At 50.5% G+C, this 16,941-nt stretch overlaps 2 protein-coding genes across 10 annotated transcripts in view; one reads left to right on the plus strand and one right to left on the minus strand.

The window, feature by feature from the left end:
• The window catches only part of NIBAN2 (niban apoptosis regulator 2), a 49,624-nt gene extending 47,126 nt beyond the window's left edge, over nt 1-2,498 (plus strand). Inside the window, exon 14 of the mRNA XM_058302879.2 lies at nt 244-2,498. Within this exon, the coding sequence (XP_058158862.1) occupies nt 244-827 (584 nt within the window). The 3' untranslated portion in view covers nt 828-2,498. The remainder of the gene's footprint in view (nt 1-243) is intronic.
• A 1,322-nt stretch (nt 2,499-3,820) lies between these two features.
• LRSAM1 (leucine rich repeat and sterile alpha motif containing 1) overlaps nt 3,821-16,941 on the minus strand; it is a 62,737-nt gene continuing 49,616 nt past the window's right edge. For all 9 annotated transcript variants that reach the window (XM_004479765.5, XM_004479763.5, XM_012520132.4 and 6 more), the window contains 5 exons: nt 9,583-9,681; nt 8,624-8,755; nt 7,272-7,353; nt 5,986-6,131; nt 3,821-4,574 (listed from right to left, as the gene is read on the minus strand). In XM_004479765.5, the coding sequence (XP_004479822.1) occupies nt 4,449-4,574; nt 5,986-6,131; nt 7,272-7,353; nt 8,624-8,755; nt 9,583-9,681 (585 nt within the window). In that variant the 3' untranslated portion in view covers nt 3,821-4,448. The remainder of the gene's footprint in view (nt 4,575-5,985; nt 6,132-7,271; nt 7,354-8,623; nt 8,756-9,582; nt 9,682-16,941) is intronic.

The following is a 16,941-nucleotide window of genomic DNA, read 5'->3' on the forward strand; positions in this document are numbered from 1 at the left end:
TCCCCGGGGGTCCTTGGTGTTGCAGGGAGCATTCGAGGGGTGGTTGGCTAAAGAAGGAGAAGAGTAGCTCAGGCCCTGGGGAGGGTCACAGCTCTCCTTTCTGGCAGGGAGGCTGGAATAGGTCACTTTCCAGTTGGCCTGTCGCTCGGGCTGCTGGGAGGCCTTGGGCTCGCGTCGTGGCCGGGGTGGCGGGCGCCGTGAGCTTGGGGCTGAGCTTCCTGACCGCCCGCTTCGGCCCCATAGCTGTGAAGGAGGCCGCAGTGCAGAGGAAGCACAACCTGTACCGGGACAGCGTCGTCATGCACAACAGCGACCCCAACCTGCACCTGCTGGCCGAGGGCACGCCCATCAACTGGGGCGAGGAGTACGGCGGGGGTGGTGGCAGCCCCACCCCCCCCAGCACCCCTGAAGAAGCCACCCTCTCGGAGAAGCGCCACCGGGCCAAGCAGGTGGTATCCCTGGTGCAGGATGAGGAGGAAGGGTTACCCTTGGAGACCAGCCCTGAGCCACCGTCACCCGCGTCCCCGGACAGTGTCACTGAGCTCCGTGGCCTGCTGGATCTGGATCTGGGGGCTAGTAGCCCCCCGCCGGCCGGCCCCCTGCTCAATGGGGCCCCCTCCCAGGAGAGGCCTCAGCTCGAGGCCGGCCCCGAGGCCTCCTCGCCGCCCGCTTCGCCCCTTCGGCACCTCCCACCTGGAAAAGCCGTGGACCTTGAGCCTCCCAAGCCCAGTGACCAGGAGACAGGAGAGCAGGTGTCCAGCCCCGGCGGCCGCCCCCCCATCCACACTACCACCGAGGACAGCGCCGGGGTGCAGACTGAGTTCTAGGCCGGTCTGCCCTGTGGCATTGGTGGACGGCACGCAGGGCCGCTCCCTCCGAGGCACTGGCCGGCGCGCTCTAGGCGCGGGGGCACCCACATAGGCCTTGCAGGGAGGGCAGGGGCTGGCGTGCACCTCAAGGGCTTGGGCTGAGGGGCCCGCCTGTCTCACAACACTTGATTGCGCCATTCCCTCTTCACTGGGTGATGTCCAATGCAGGGTCTGGTTTCAGGGCTTTCCTATGCCAGGAGCTGGGGCACCTCTGAACGGGGATGGGGAGCTCCCTGGGCCCCCTCCCCTGCCCTCTTCTGTGGCCTCTATTTCCTTCGCGGGTCTTGCCATCCTTGGTGGGAAGAGGAAGCTGAAAGCATCGTGTTCTGAGACTCGAAGCCAGTGAGTCGTCTTCCATTCACCAAGGGCCCCTGGCCCCAGAGGGTGAAGTGCCGAGGCCGCGCAGACCCCCCCCCTCCCCGCTCCTCCCAGCTGGGCTCTGAAGGACCCTGGCCGCACTTGCTCCCTGCGGTGGAGGGGAGCTGCTGGGGGTGGAGGGGAGCTGCTGGGGGTGGAGGGGAGCTGCTGGGGGTGGCGGGGAGCTGCTGGGGCGGGGGGCAGTTGGGTGAGGAGCACCGCCTCTGGGCAGAGTGGGGACGTCAGGCTGGAGCCAGGCTGGGGGTTGCTGTGAGTAGGGACAGTTTTAGGGGGCTGCCTCGGGGCGGGGGGTGACAGGCCTGGGGATGGAATGAGAAAGGCAGGGAATGTGCTAGTCTGTGGAGGGCAGGTGTCCCGAAGGATGCAAGGAGACAGCTCGGGGAGACACGGGGGGGTGCTCGAGCAGGAAGCCAAGATGGCAGACGTGAGCGTTGCTGGAAGCCAGAGCAGGCCCCCACCACCGCCTCTTCCTTCCGGCCCCCAGCCTTTCTTTCCAGCGTGCCTGGGATCACGGGTCTCTGGGATTCCCTCTGCTCCCCCTTCTTTGTGCCCAGCTTTGGGCTGGGGCCTGAAGTGTGAGGGGAGGTTGGCAAGTTGCTCAGAGGCAGAGGTCTAGCAGGCTTTGTCTTCCCTGGGCCACCTCCACGGTGCTCACTGTTGAGGGAGCTGGGTGGTGCTCCTGAGGACCAGAGTGGGGGGCCATGGCTCCCCAAGACGCCCCGGCAGCCCTTCCTGAAGATCTGCGAGACAGGCCATGGCTTCACCCCTGCTGCCTCAGAGTCACCCAGTAACATCACACAGAAAATTCCAGGCCCCTCTGAAATGTCTTTGTGGGCTCCCAGGCCTGCCTGGCCTCTCTTCCTCAGCTTCTTGTTCCTGGGGGCAGGGTCAAGTCAGAGCAGCCCCAGCGTGGCCACCCCCATCACGAAGGGGCCTCACAGATCCGCTCCCTTGCTGCTGTGAGGGGAGGGGGAGCAGGGCAGACGCCGCCTCCGCGCCCCAGCCCTGCATCCTCCTCCCCTGAGCCTGCCTCCCAGGGTGGGGCCTCAGACGTGCGGGGTGGCTGGTGCTCAGGGACGCCCCGGCCCTAACTTTAGACACATCACTAACCTCTACTGACGCGTTCCGTCTTAAGATGCTCTCTAGTGCCTTCTTTTGGGGTTTTCCAATCATCCTTCCCAGATACTGTATTGAAAATATTATGCAAACTGTTAAGCTTCTACTAATCAATAAATGCTTTATTTAAAGCCAGTGGCCTTGTGTGTGCTGTGGGGTGGGCTGGGGGGAGGGCAGGGGCGGGCAGGGGCTGGCCTTGGAAACCTCTAGGAATCCTCATACACCCTGGCTTGCTGGGCGCATCACTTGACCAAGTACAACTAGGCCGGTGGTTTGCGTTCTTATCCCATTTTACAGAGAAGGAAACAGGCTCTGAAGAAGGGACTTGTCCCAGGGCACGGGGAGGGGCCGGCCTTCAGGCGGCAGTTGAGGCAGCTTCTGCAGCCAGCCCTGTGCCGGGCGAGCATCCTGCAAGGGTGAGGCCACGAGGGATGGCAACTTGAAGGGGGCGATATGAGGTCTTTCTCCCTGAAACCCTAGTGAGCGTTCAAGGTGATTGCAAAATGCTGCGCATGGCAAAGTGGCTTCACGAAGTGGCCTGTCTTCCCCTGTGACCAACTGACAAGCGAGCTGTGCCCAGGAGGGTGTGGGGGATGAGGGGAACCATCGATGTCCCCAGGCTGCACCCAGCTCCTGCTCTGAGAAATAATATTCATGTCACCAAGGACAGACCCTGTCCTGTTTGGCCCTGCATCCTTGTGAGGTAGGGAAACTGAGGCCCGGGGGGAGGCAGGGTTCTTCTGCCCCGGGACCTGCCACCTCTTCCAGCTAGGCGCGTTGCTTGGGTGAGCACTTGGCACCCCCTGCTGACCGCCAACCTTACTTGGGTTCCCCTCCAATCCTCAATTGAATGGAGGGGGAAACTGAGGCCCAGAGATGGGCCAGGGTCACCAAGTGACCTGGAGACAGCCCAGGTACCTCAAGTAGACCTGCTACAAACAAGCCCAGAGGAAACGCTGCCCTATGCTCACGCCCATCGGCCTGAAAATGCGGAATAAACGTGCAGCCCTACAGCGAGTACAAGTGAATGGCTCCTTCTAGGGCTGTGCGATGAACAACGTGCCCAAGGGCATGGGTTCAGGATCAAGATGGTTTGGAGCTCCAAACCCAGCACAGCCAAGGCCCCGTGGCAAGACCCCAGACATTCAGCCTGCGGCAACCTCAGTCCCCTCGCCGGGGAGGGCGCTAGTGCAGGGACACACGGCCATGTGCCCACGGAGCACAGCTGCTCACGGGGAAGCAGGCGCGGTCATCACCACGCCCCTCCCCTCTCAGGGCCCCGGGCGCTCCAGCGCATGGAGGGGAGGTTTGGGTAACTGCCCAGCCCACCACATCTCTCTACTTGGACTGAAGTGCATGCAGCACGCTCCCCCAGAAGAACCAGGCCCGGGTCGCCCCCAGCCCCCAGCCTCATCTCCCTCCCCCTGGGCCCATCAGAACCCAGCGATCACGCAGGGCAAGCTGGAAGTGGGTTTATTGACTGCTTTGCGTCTGCAGAGCTCACTGTCTGTCTGGAAGCTGCATGGGGTGAGGAGTGCCAGATCTGGAGAGGCAGGAGGGGGCCCAAAGAGTCGGGGTGCAGAGAGGCAGGCAAGGAGGAGCTGCCCTTGCTTTTGGGCACAGAGCCCTTGGGCCGGTCAGTGTGAAGACAGCCCCCTGGCCTGTGGCCTCCCCTGTTCTTGGCCAGGACACCCCTCACCCACCACAAGCTCTGTCCTTTACAGGGGAGGGCACCAAGGCTCCTGGGCTAGGACGCTCATTCCTGAGTTTAGGCTGTGGCACGGCCGCTGCTCCCCCCGCCGGGCCTGGCCCTCGGCCGACAGGAGCCCTGGCACCAGCAGAGCCAGCCCCTCTCCCTTCGCACACGGTGTCCAGACCAGGTCTGGCATAGATCTGCAACTCGCCCACCGTGGCCCAGGAATGCTTGGAGACCAAGGGGGGCCCCCCATCAGGCTGTGGGACCAGGGGCCAGGACGGAGGGGGAAGCCTCAGACTAGTCTGCTGGAGTGGGGGTGAGCTGGAGCCCGGGGCCGGCCCGGGTAGAGGCAGGCCCTGAGGGGCCGGCCTGGGCTGGGCGGCCGGGGCTCAGCCGCTATGGTAGATTCGGAGGCGCTGGCTGATCTCTTGGCGGCACAGCGGGCACGTGCGCAGTGGCTGGCAGCACTCCTGGCAGCAGCAGACGTGGCCGCAGTTGAGGAAGATCATCTGGGCCTGTGGAGAGAGGAGCGGCATCGGGCAGTGTCCCTCTGGCTCCCCAGGGAGGGGCAGCTCATTCCCAGCCCCGGGACCCTCTGCTGTCGTTCACCTGAAAAATCAGCTAGCAGGGTCGCTGTAAGCCATGCAGGGGCCACAGAAACATACACGCCAGGGTTTATAATACCTAAATACCCACATATACATACCATCCCTCCCTCCCTCCCTCTCTCTCTTTCTTAAATAAAAGTGGGATCCTATTCTCCGTATGTTTTACGGCTTGCTTTCTTTGCCTCGCTGCCTCCCTTGTACATGTTCCCGTCACTCTCCGCGGAACAGCTACATAGAACGCCCTGCATAAGGAGGACCACGGCCTATTGTGCGGTTGGACAGTTAGGTTACTCCCTGGTATTCGCTTTTTGTGTACTTGCCCAGCCCTGAGCTTTTTTTTTTCAGGAGGTCCTGGGATTGAACATGGACTGCATATGTGGGAGGCAGGCACTCAACCAGTGGGCTCCATCCACTCCCCAGCCCTGAACTCTTGGCTCTAAAAACAACTCTAATTGTATGATCAAAAGCCATGTGCCTGTGCCTATGCTCTGCTCAGCATTTCCTCTTTTCAGGAATTTATCCTAAGGAAATAATCTAGGATGTGCTCCAAACTGAGTCTGAGGCTGTTGTGTCCAGCACTGTCTTGACGTCAAGGGACTGGAAGCCACCGCAAGGGCCCAGCAGCAGGGCTTTGACGCGTCCCACCAGCTGCTCCCTCGGTATCGTGGCATTCTCTGGGTCTCTTAAAGAGCATATAATAATCAGACTGCTGACAGTGTCCCCTTTTCTAAGTAGGATTCAGATGCGGAGAAGAGAGAAGATTTTAATTTTATACACTGAAATGATAGTGTTTAATTTTTACAATATGCATTAATTTTGTAATAATTTAAAAGATGATTTTAAAAAGCATCTGCAAGGAAAAACAGGCTGTTGAGTATTTAATACTTTGGGAAAAATTCCCTAATGTATTTACTAAGTGGGGGGAATATCCCGCTTTTGAAAAGAATAAAAAAGATCCAGAAGATGACGTTAGCATTGTTCATATTTGAGTCATGGGATTATGGGTAATTTTTATTTCCTGTATTTTTTGCTTTCTTTATTTTCCAGAAATTCTAATGAATCTAATACACTTAACTAATCACACACAAAAAAACATTTAGAAACAATAAATGTGCCTGGAGAGGCTCAGGAGGGCTGCAGGCACAGTGTCAGAGGCGAGTGGGGAGGCAGCGGAGGGGAGGGCAGTGGCTGGGGGGGGAGGCGACTGTGGGGAAGCAGCGGAGGGGAGGGCAGTGGAGGCGACGGTGGGGAGGCGGCGGAGGGGAGGGCGGAGGCGGGGGCTCACAGGTTGGCCCGGCTCCTTGGCCCTGGAACTCACCTCTCGTTCCAGGCACACGACGCATTCTGAGGTCTGCACCTCCAGCTCCGCAGGAGGTGCTGATGGCCTCACAGACTCAGGAGGCTCCCAGGGAGCGGTGGGGGCCTCCAGGGCCCCAAGGGCCTCACCCTTAGGTAGTTTTCGTTCTGTGGGAACCAGAGGGTTAGGCTGAGCCAGGGCAGTGCCCGGATGATCCCAAGCCCTAGGAGTTACCCCGGCCCTGCCTGCCCCCTGTGAGCTGGAGAGTGGACGGTGCCTGATCTCAGAATCAGGGACGGTAGGCTCTCCTTCCCACAGTCCCTCTTATTTCTCTTCTCTGAGCCTCATTCCCTCATCGGTAAAATGGGAGTGAACTCTCTCCTGGCCCCACCATCTCATGGGACTGCTGCTATGCTAGAGGGGTAGCCTTGAATTTGTTAATTGGGACTTCTCACCCCCAGCATCCCCAGGTTCTGTAAGAGTCACTTTTGAAGATGAGCCATCTGGAGCTGAGGGCGGGAGTCCCTTGCCCAAGGCCACTTGGCCATCTGGCGGTGGAGAAGTGGAGTGCAGCACAAGCCCCTGGCTCTGCCCCCATGCTCCAGAGCCTGCCCAGGCACCAGGGACAGGGAGCTGTCAGGGCCCAGAGGAAGGGCCAGCTCAGCAGGAAAAGCCCCACGGATACGCTGGCCTCACCTCCTGCCCCCTGCAGAGCCCCCAGCCTGCCCCTTTCTCTGCCCTGGAGTCAGCACTCCCACCCCCTGCCTAGGCCCCCAGCCAGTCAGCCCTGAAGCAGGACATCAGAACCAGCTCTGACAAAAGGCAAAGTCTCTTTACTACCCTGCACTGTGTGCCACTGACATCCCTGACCCTTTCCTTAGTCCTGATACCCATCCCGATCAGTCTTCACTTTATTCATTCTGAGGTTTGAATTATGATTATGTATTATTTGTATAATCAGAAAAAGCCCTAAAGATTTGATGAAGGCTGTTACAATGACACTAGATGATCAAACCATCCTTGCAATGAGGATCTTGGGTATGTGTGGTGGCCAATGTCTTCAGTGTGGCTTAGGAAAGGTTTGGGGACAGAAGCTGGGAGCGCCCCTCTACTGCTACCCAGAGCCTTCTGTTTTTGTGGCCTGCTTTCCCGTTTGTAGAATGGGCCCAGTGATCCCAACCCCCATCCTTTAGGAGGGAAATTTACAGACTGGAGGGCTGAGAACCAGCCCTTGGGACTCATCCTGAAAAGTAAGCAACTGACTGCCCCAACCACAGTGGAAGGTTGAGAGGCTCTGGTGTCGGTACCTGGCTGGGTCCTAGCCATGTTCAGCAGCTCCTGGACTCTCCGTAGGATCTCATGCTGCAGGCCGGCTTCCGAGATGCCCACCTGCAGCAATCCAAGTAAGAACAGATTAGGGCCTGGGCGGCTGCAGGGGAGCAACCTGGGAGGATGTGGGTGAGCCTGCTAGGCAGCAGGGGGCCACTGTGCATGGGCCTAGTCCCACAGGGCCACCTCACTCCTGGCTCCTGGCACCTTCAGCTGGGAGTCTGGAGGCATTCTCAGGGCTGAATGGGGGCCTGGGTTCAACAAGAGGCATCAAAGTAACAGAGCTGTGACAATGACACAACAGGCCTGAGCCTGTGGCAGGGGGAGAAGCTGAGGCCCAAAGGAAACCAACACTAGTAACAGCTATGGCTTAGCCAGTGCCTCCTGTGCCCAGTACTGCACCAGCAGCTGCACTGGCATGACCTCACGTCAAGCCCATGCACACACACACACATACACACATACGCCCCGACAATCCTGTAAATCAGGGCTTTCATTCTCACAGCTCATGTTGCCAGACAGGTAAAGAGAGGCACCACTTGAGGCCAAGCTGCCAAGATACAGCAGTGCCTTAATCACAGGGTCCCTCTGTCTCCAGAGTCCAAGCTCTTAACATCAGGCAACACGGCCTCCATGACGCTGCACGAGTCACGTAACCCTTCTGAGCCTCGGCTTCTTCATCTGCCAAGGGAGAAGCAGGATAGCAGAGTGGAAAAGAGTGCAGACCCTGGGCCCAGAGCTCCTGGATTCAAGGCCTGGCTCTGCCACCTTGCCAGCTGTGTGACAAGCAAGTTACTACCTTGCTGTGTCTCAGTTTCCTCATCTGAAAAGTGATGATAATGACAGCACATGCCTCACTGGGTTGCTGTGAGGATGAAGTGTGTTAGTGTACAAAAAGCACTTAGAACAGGGCCTGGCACATGTAAGGGTTACAAAAGTGTTAGTGTCATCATTATTTTATTTTGAAGAGTCAATGAATTAATGTGATATAAAGAGCTCAGCTCATGCACATAACCTGGACTCAGGAAGTGCAGCTGCTTTGACTATGTTACGACTCTAATAAAATGAAGGGGCGTGGTGGCGCTGCGCCAGATGTCACCAACTTGAAGATCCAGTCTGGGGTTAGCAGGGCCTACACTCTGGGTTTTCTTAGCCAGATGGCACAAAGGGCACAGCCAGGTGGTTGGGGGTAGAAGGGGAGGGTGTTCCAGCCATCTGGAAGCAAGGTGGCCCTGGGACATTGATAAGGAGCAAGTCAACCCTTGGCTGGGTTAGGCCAGCAACCTTGCCTGCCCTTCCTAATCTCCCCTGAGGGGCTGCCGCTTCCTACCTTGGCCAGGTCACTGGGGCTCATCCGGCTCAGTGTGTCCAGTGAGATGCGGTGGTGGGCGAAGACGGGCAGGTAGTGCTCAGCTGACAGCTCCACCAGGAGGGCCACCAGCTGGCGCTCCATGCCTTCTTCCTGCAAACAGACCCAAGAGAAAGGCTGAGTCCACTCTGAGTGGAAAGAAAGGAACCCATTATTTATAACGGGAAGCAAAGGGTTGATATATAGAGATTAAATGTATTCCTTTTCTGGCCATTTCTCCTACAAAGATACACATGTAAACAGAGATGTAGACGTTCACTGCTGCTTTATTTGTAAACTTGAACATGGTGAACGACTAAAATACACATCAAGAGAGAACTGTTTAAATAAACTAGGGTTCATCCATATGGTAAACACTATGCAGCTGTCTGGAAATATGAGATAGAGCTATACATACGGTCCTGGAGAACGTCCATGATTAATGTTAAGAAAAAAAGTAAGTTGCCAAAATGGTAGACATAGAATACTACATTTTTTTTTTTAAGGAAGTACTAGGACTGAACCCAGGACCTCATATAGGAAGCAGGTGCTCAATCACTGAGCTACACCTCCTTAAAAAAAAAATGTGTGTGGTGGGGAGGAGTGAATATGGAGCACATGCATCCTGTCCACAGAAGGGGCTCTCGCCCACCTTCGCTGGCACCCATAGCAGGCTACGTCCCTTCTGTGCGCCCACCGGTCTCTGCTCCAGACAATGGGGACTGGTGGCCTTCTGCCCCCTCACAGAATGAAACCTCCCTCTGTCTCATTTCTGCCCCCACTGGGGCCTAGCACAGGACCTACCACAGTAGAGCCACCAGAAATAAGAAGTGAATTAAACTGAAAAAAAATCAATAAACCAGGGTGCCACAAAGGCACCAGGGGGCCCTCTGGAAGGTGTCTCCTGTTGTCCCTGCCAGGGCAGGCCCCGCCGTCCTTACTAGCAGCTTCAAGGACAAGGGCTTCTGGTTCAAAAGCCGCTGGTACTGAATCAGCCAATAATTTTCCTGCTTGGTTTCACTTTTGGCTTCTAACTCCATCTGTCAAGAAAGAAGCAGGCAATGTTACTTACAAGCCAGGAAATAAAAACCCTAATGATAGTAAGGATTTGAACTACCTTCCTCTGAGGTGGGGGTGGCAGTTGGTATCTTACAAAGAATTTTCCTACCCATTTATTGTCCTGCTGTTCAAACTACTGAAATGAGAAAGGCAAGAAAACATCCCTATCTCCATTTCACTCCTGAGAATGATCTCAGAGAAGGTAACTGACCTGCCCAGGGCCACACCTGGTCAGGGGAAGGAGACCTTGTCTGTTTGGGCAAGAGTAAAGCATTACACAGCTGTCTCCTTCTCCAAGATTTGAGCCCTTCAGGAAATGGCCCTATATTCCCATGAATCTCCAGATAGTCTTCTGGGTGTCAGGAAGGGAGAGAAACAGGAGTCTAAGGATACTTTCAGCTTCTGGAGTAGGTATCACCATTCTGACAAAGCTGGAGAAGTAAAAAAATGGTATTGGAAACCATTCATTCATTCAACAAATATTCATTGAGGGCTGTTCTGGGCCAGGCACTGCTTTAAGTGCTGGGGACAAAGCAATGCACAGATGATACTAATAACAATAACAACAATAATAATAGCAGTTAATGTTTTCAGCGCACTGTGTGCAATTAAATACGTTGTTTTACTTAATTCTCACAACTCTATGAAGAGAGGAAACTGAAGCTCAGAGTGATTAGTAATTTGTCCAAGGTCAGAATAATATATGTTCTAGATACAAATCAGGATCAGAATTCAGACCCAGGTCTGCTGCTCCGGAGCCTGTGCTCTGAATAACCAAGTGGACCATCTCGGGACCACAGTCACGGCCTGGTGTGACCTGGGACGTGGATTTCAATACCTGCCCTTCCAAATCCCCTTCAGGGCCTGACTGCCCTTTGGCGGTCCTCCTGGGCCTTGCCAAGCCAGCTCCTCCTCTTGCCTTGGCCATCACTGAGCCGCGGACATGCCTCTCCCTGGGTGGTAGTGTTCTGCAGAGGTGGTCTCCATTGGACAGTGAGTCCCTGAGGCCCCTGAAGGTGGGAGTGCAGGGCCACAGCACACATCTAAGAGCACACACTTCAGATTGAAACAATTCATAGGAGATGGCAGTAGAGCATCTGCAGGAACAGCTTTTCTAATTGGCACAAATAAGCCATTCTGACTTGTGCTCAGTTCCAGAAGATATGGGGTCTCACTCTTCCCTGCACCCTGGAGGCCAGCACAGGGCTTAGTCCAGATGGAGCTCAGAGGATATTTGGTTGCATTAGCAATGGCATGGGACCAAGTCGGTCTTTTCAGCTCCATCCTCATCACTCAGGTGTACACTAGTCTGGAGACTGGTGGAGGAAGGAAACTGCCTCAACCTATTACCCCTAAAGGGTACTCTGCCACCGTGAAAGTGCTCCAGAGGCAACCCCGTCCAGATACGAGTGGCAGCCAGGTAACTCCTGTCAAAAGCTTATTAAGGCCCAGGATTGTGGGAAGATGAAGTAAGGAGCTCCAGGAATTAGTTCCTCCACCAGAACAACTATTAAACAGGCAGGGACTGTCTGAATCCATGATTTTGAAACTCTGGAATCTAGTAGAATAATGTGCAGTATCCAGGGAAGAGCAGGAGGAAGAAGATGGAAAGTTGCAGCAAATACTGATGAATTGTACACTTCAGGTATGAGGCTACTGTCACCCATCCCCCAGCCTTGTGGCAGGTAGAAGTGGGGTCCTCAACCTCAGCCCCTAGTGCAGCTTGCCGGTGCAAGGGTGGGATATATAGACCTTGTTCCCCAAGATCTGGGGGTGTACAGACTGCTCACTGCTTTTGATGGGCTACTTCAGATGACTGGAGGCCCAGCTCTGAGGATAGCCATTGTTCCAACCCACCCCAGGCAAAAGAGCAGAGCGGACAAAAGATAGTACACATCCTGAAGACCACAGAAAACAGGTAAAGTGCCCCATTTACTAGGCAAGCGCAGAATCAAGAAAATGCAGCTTCGAAGTCCTGGCACCCTTCTTGGCCCCTTCCTCCTACCCTCCCCAGTTTGTAATAGGCCCGTTGCCCATTTGTGGGTCCCTGGCCTTGTTCTGGCTGGGAAAGACTGATTTAAAAACCTCCTCTCTGGCATGCCCAGCCCCAACCCGAATGGCCCTTCCACGCAAAAACAACTAGAGACAGCAAAAGCTGGGCAGCCTAGGGCAAAGGTTTAAGCTTGCAGTGGAACGCCCAGGAGAGGGAGAAGGTCTGTTTCCTGGGGAATAGAGCGGGCATCCAAATTCCTGCAAACAGGGGGTCTTCTAAGGCCACCAGCAAGTACAAGCCCAGGACAAGACATCGGCTCCAAAAAGACAGGAAGGACCCTGCATTTGGCATTTGCCTCGGGTGTCAGCCTTCTGGATAGGACGGCTGAACTTGGAAGGAGAGCATCAGCCAGTGTGAAGCCAATTTGCCAAGGCTGTTGTAGCAGTTTGATATTATTGGTGAATTCCAAAAAGAAATATTGGATTATGTTTGTAAACTGGTCTTTTCCTTTGAGCGTATCAGAATGTATCGGATTCAGAGATTTTACTTTTAATTGATCAAGTAATGATTAAGGCTTTGATTGGGCCACGCCAGTAGGACATTGGGTCCCTGCCTCCTTGGTGAGTGGGGACTCACAAAGAAACGACACCACAGAGAAGGGAGGTTGGAGTTTTGATACTGGAGCCTGGGAAGTGAACACACAGGAGAGGAACACAATGGAACAGAGATGGCTCCTTAGACATGGCAGAAGCCCAGGAAAGAGAGACAGCCATTCACCTGATAGTCTACAGCTGGCCTTGAGGAGAGAGCACAGCAGCTGAGCCCAGAGAGAAATGGAGCCCCAGGAAGAGAGGAACCCAAGAAGCCTGAACACTAGGAAGACATCGGCAGCCATCTTGCCCCAACATGTGGCAACAGACTTTGATGAAGGAAGTAACTTAGGCTTTATGGCCTGGTAACTGTAAGCTTCTACCCCAAATAAATACCCTTTATTAAAGCCAACAGAGGGAAACGGATTTGGCTCAACTGACAGAGCATCCGTCTACCATATAGGAGGTCCAGGGTTCAGTACCCAGGGCCTCCTGACCCATATGGAGCTGGCCCATGCACAGTGCTGATGTGTGCAGGGAGTGCCATGCCACATAGGGGTGTCCCCCGCGTAGGGGAGCCCCACATGCAAGGAGTGCGTCCTGTAAGGAGAGCCGCCCAGCAGGAAGGAAAGTGCAGCCTGCCCAGGAATGGCACTGCACACACGGAGAGCTGACACAACAAGACAATGTAACAAAAAGAAACACAGATTCCCAGTGCCGCTGATAAGGATAGAAGTGGGCACAGAAGAACATGCAGCGAATGGACACAGAGAGCAGACAACTTGGGGGGGTGGGGGAAGGGGAGAGAAATTTTAAAAATTATTAAAAAAAACAAAACTGTTAGAGGAACCAATGTGGCTCAGTGGTTGAGCACTGGCTTCCCATATACTAGGTCCTGGTTTCAATCCCTGGCCCCAGTACCTCAAAAAACAAACAAACAAAAAAGATTGTTATATATTTAGGATGTTAAATTTTAACTCCATGGTAACCACAAAGAAAACATATGAAAAATATATCCAGAAAGAAATGAGAAGGGATTCAATATGGTATAAAAGAAAAAAATAAAATAAATATGACAGTAGGCATTAATGGAAGAATTGAGAGATCAAAAATGTAAAAGATTTGCAAAGACTAAATAGCAAAATGGCAGAAGAAAACCCTACATTATCAGAACTTACTTTAAATGTAAATGTATTAAACTCTCTGGTCAAGAGGCAGAGATTAGCAAAATGGATAAAAAAGTGCAACCCAACTATGTGCTGTTTACATGAGACTCATCTTAAATTAAAAAACATAAGTAGGCTGAAAGTGAAAGGATGGGGGAAAATATACCATATACTAACAGCATATAAAACAGACTTTAAATAAAAAACTGTTACAAGGGACAAAGAAGTCATTATACACTGATAAAGGGGTCAATTCAACAAGAAAACAGAATTATATATAAATCTAACAGCAATGCCTCAAAATATATGAAGAAAATATTGACAGATTTGAAGGGGGAATTGATGGTTCTATAGTAATAGTAGGAGACTTTAATATACCACTTCCAATAATGGATAGAACATTTGGGGAATGGATGTAGCTCAGTGGTTGAGTACCTGCTTTGCATGTACAAGGTCCCAGGTTCACTCCCTGGTATCTCCTAAAAAAATGTCTAGAACATCTAGACAGAAGAATAGTAAGGAAAAAGAAGATTTGAATGATACTCGAAACCAGTTAGACCTAACAGACACATACAGAATACTTCACCCAACAAAAACAGAGAACACCTTCTTCTCTAGTGCACATGAATTATTCTCCAGGAGAGACAATATGTTAGGTTATAGAACAAGTGTCAATAAATTTTAAAATTTTTAAAATCATACACTGTGTCCTTTCTCATCACAATGGAATAAAGCTAGAAATGAATAACAGAGGGAGAAAGGGAAAATTCTCAAATATGTGGAAAGTAATGTACTCTTAAACAACCAATGGGTCAAAGAAGAAACCACAAGGGAAATTAGGAAATATCTTGAGGTAAATGAAAATGAAAGCACAACATACTAAAATCCATGGGATGCAGCAAAAGCAGTGCTGAAAGGGAAATGTATAGTTCTAAATGCTTACATTAGAAAAGAAGAAAAATCTCAAATGAAAGACCTAACCTCAAAACTGGAGGATCTAGGAAAAAAGAAGAACAAACTAAACACAAAGTGAGCTGAGGGAAGGAAATAACAGAGTAGAGTGGAGGTAAATGAAACAGAGAATAAAAGACAATAGAGAAAATAAGCAAACTGAAAGTTTGGGATTTTTTTCCCCTCCTTTTTCCTTTTTTCCCCCCCTTTTGGAAAGCTGTATAAAATTGACAAACCTTTATCTAGACTGACAAAAAAAAACAGATGACACAATTAACTAATATCAAAAATGAAAAGGGGGATATTACTACTGACCCCACAGAATAAAAAGAACTATAAGAGGATACTGTGAAATAAAAACTACCAACATTGACTCAAGGAGAAATAGAAGATCTCAAAAAAACCAACAGCCAATAAAGAGATTGAATCAGAAATAACAATTTAAAAAACCTCCAACCAAAGAAAAGCTCAGGACTAGAGCACCTCACAGGGGAATTTTACCAAACATGCCAAGATAAAATAACAACAATCCTGCCCAAACTCTTCCAAAAGAGAGAAGAGGGAACACTTCCTAACTCCTATTCTACGAGGCCAACATTACGTTCATACCAAAGACAGATAAAGACACCACAAGAAAAGAAAATTATAAACCAATAACTCTTATTAATAACATAGATGCAAAAAACCTCAACAAAATACTAGCAAACTGACTCCAACAGCACATTAAAAGAATTATACAACATGAACAAGTAGGATTTATCTCAGGTATGCAAGGGTGGTTCACCATAAGAAAATCAATTAGTGTATTACACATTTTATTAATAGGACAAAGGGAAAAAAAAACATGATCATCTCAATTGATACAGAAAAGGCATTTGATAAAATCCAGCACCGCTTCTTGATAAAAACACTTAGAAAAATAGTAATAGTAGGAAATTTCCTCAACATGATAAAGGACATATATGAAAAACCCACAGCTAACATCATACTTAATGGTAAAAGACTGAAAGCTTTCTCTCTAAGGTAAGGAACAAGAAAAGGATGCCCACTGTCACCACTGCTATTCAATATTGTACTGGAAGTTCTAGACAGCAAATAGGCAAGAAAAAGAAATAAAAGGCATCCAAATTGTAAAGGAAGAGTAAAACCGCCCCTATTTTGCAGATGACATGATCCTATATACAGAAAATACTGAAAAAATCGACAAAAAAGCTACTAGCACTAGGAAACGAAATTTAGCAAAGTGGTGAAGTACTAGATAAACATCCAAAAATCAGTAGTGTTTCTATACAATAGCAATAAACAATCTGAAGAAGAAATCAAGGGAAAAAAATCCCATTTACAATATCAACTAAAAGAATCAAATATCTAGGAATAAATCTAACCAAGAATATAAAGGACTCATACACAAAAAGCTACAAAACATTGCTAAAAGAACTCAAAGGAGACCTAACTAAATGGAAGGATATTCCGTGTTCATGAAGTAGAAGACTGAATACTGTTAAGATGTCAATTCTACCCCAGACGATTTACAGATTCAATGTGATCCCAATCAAAATTTTAACAGTCTCCTTTGTAGAAATGAAAAATCCATCATCAAATTTATATGGAAGGGTAAGAGGCCCCAAATACGGGCCATCTTGAAAAAGGAGAACAAAGTTGGAAGATTTACACTTCCAGAGTTTAAGACTTACTACAAGGCCACAATAATCAAATCAGCGCAGTACTGGCACAAAGGATAGACATAAAGACCCACAGAATTGAACTGAGATTCCTGAAATCAATCCTCACATCTATAGCCAACTGATTTTGACAAGGGTGCCAAGTCCACTCAATTGAGAAAGAATAGTTTCTTTAACAAATGACACTGCGAAAACTGGATGTCTACATGCAAAAGAATGAAGGAGGACCACCACCTCACACTATATACAAAAATTAATTCAAAATGTATCAAAGACCTAAATATAAGAACCAGACCTATGAAACTCCTAAAAAAAAAAAAAAAAACACACACACACACAGGGAAGCATCTCCAAGGTCTTGTGTTTTGACAATGATTTCTTAGATTTCATACCCAAAGGACAGCAACAAAAGGAGACATAGATAAGTGGGACCTCATTAAAATCAAAAACTTCTGTGCATCAAAGGACTTTATCAAGAAAGTGAAATGACAACCTACACAATGGGAGAAAATATTTGGAAACCACATATCTGACAAGGGTTTAATATCCAGAATATATAAAGAGATTCTACCACTCAATAACAAAAGTTAAACAATTCTATAAAACAAATGGGCAAAAGACTTGAATAGACATTTCTCCAAAGAAGGTATACAAATGGCAAAAAAGTACATGAAAAGATGCTCAACTTCATTATCCATCACGGAAATTCATATCAAAACCACAATGAAATACCATTTCACACCCACTAGAATGGCTACCTAAAAACATAAAATTACAAGTGTTGGAGAAGATATGGAGAAATAGGAACACTTGTTTATTGCTGGTGGGAAAGTAAAATGGTATAGCTGCTGTAGAAGAC

The sequence above is a fragment of the Dasypus novemcinctus genome, chromosome 8 (assembly GCF_030445035.2).
Source record: "Dasypus novemcinctus isolate mDasNov1 chromosome 8, mDasNov1.1.hap2, whole genome shotgun sequence".
Lineage (NCBI taxonomy): Eukaryota > Metazoa > Chordata > Mammalia > Cingulata > Dasypodidae > Dasypus > Dasypus novemcinctus.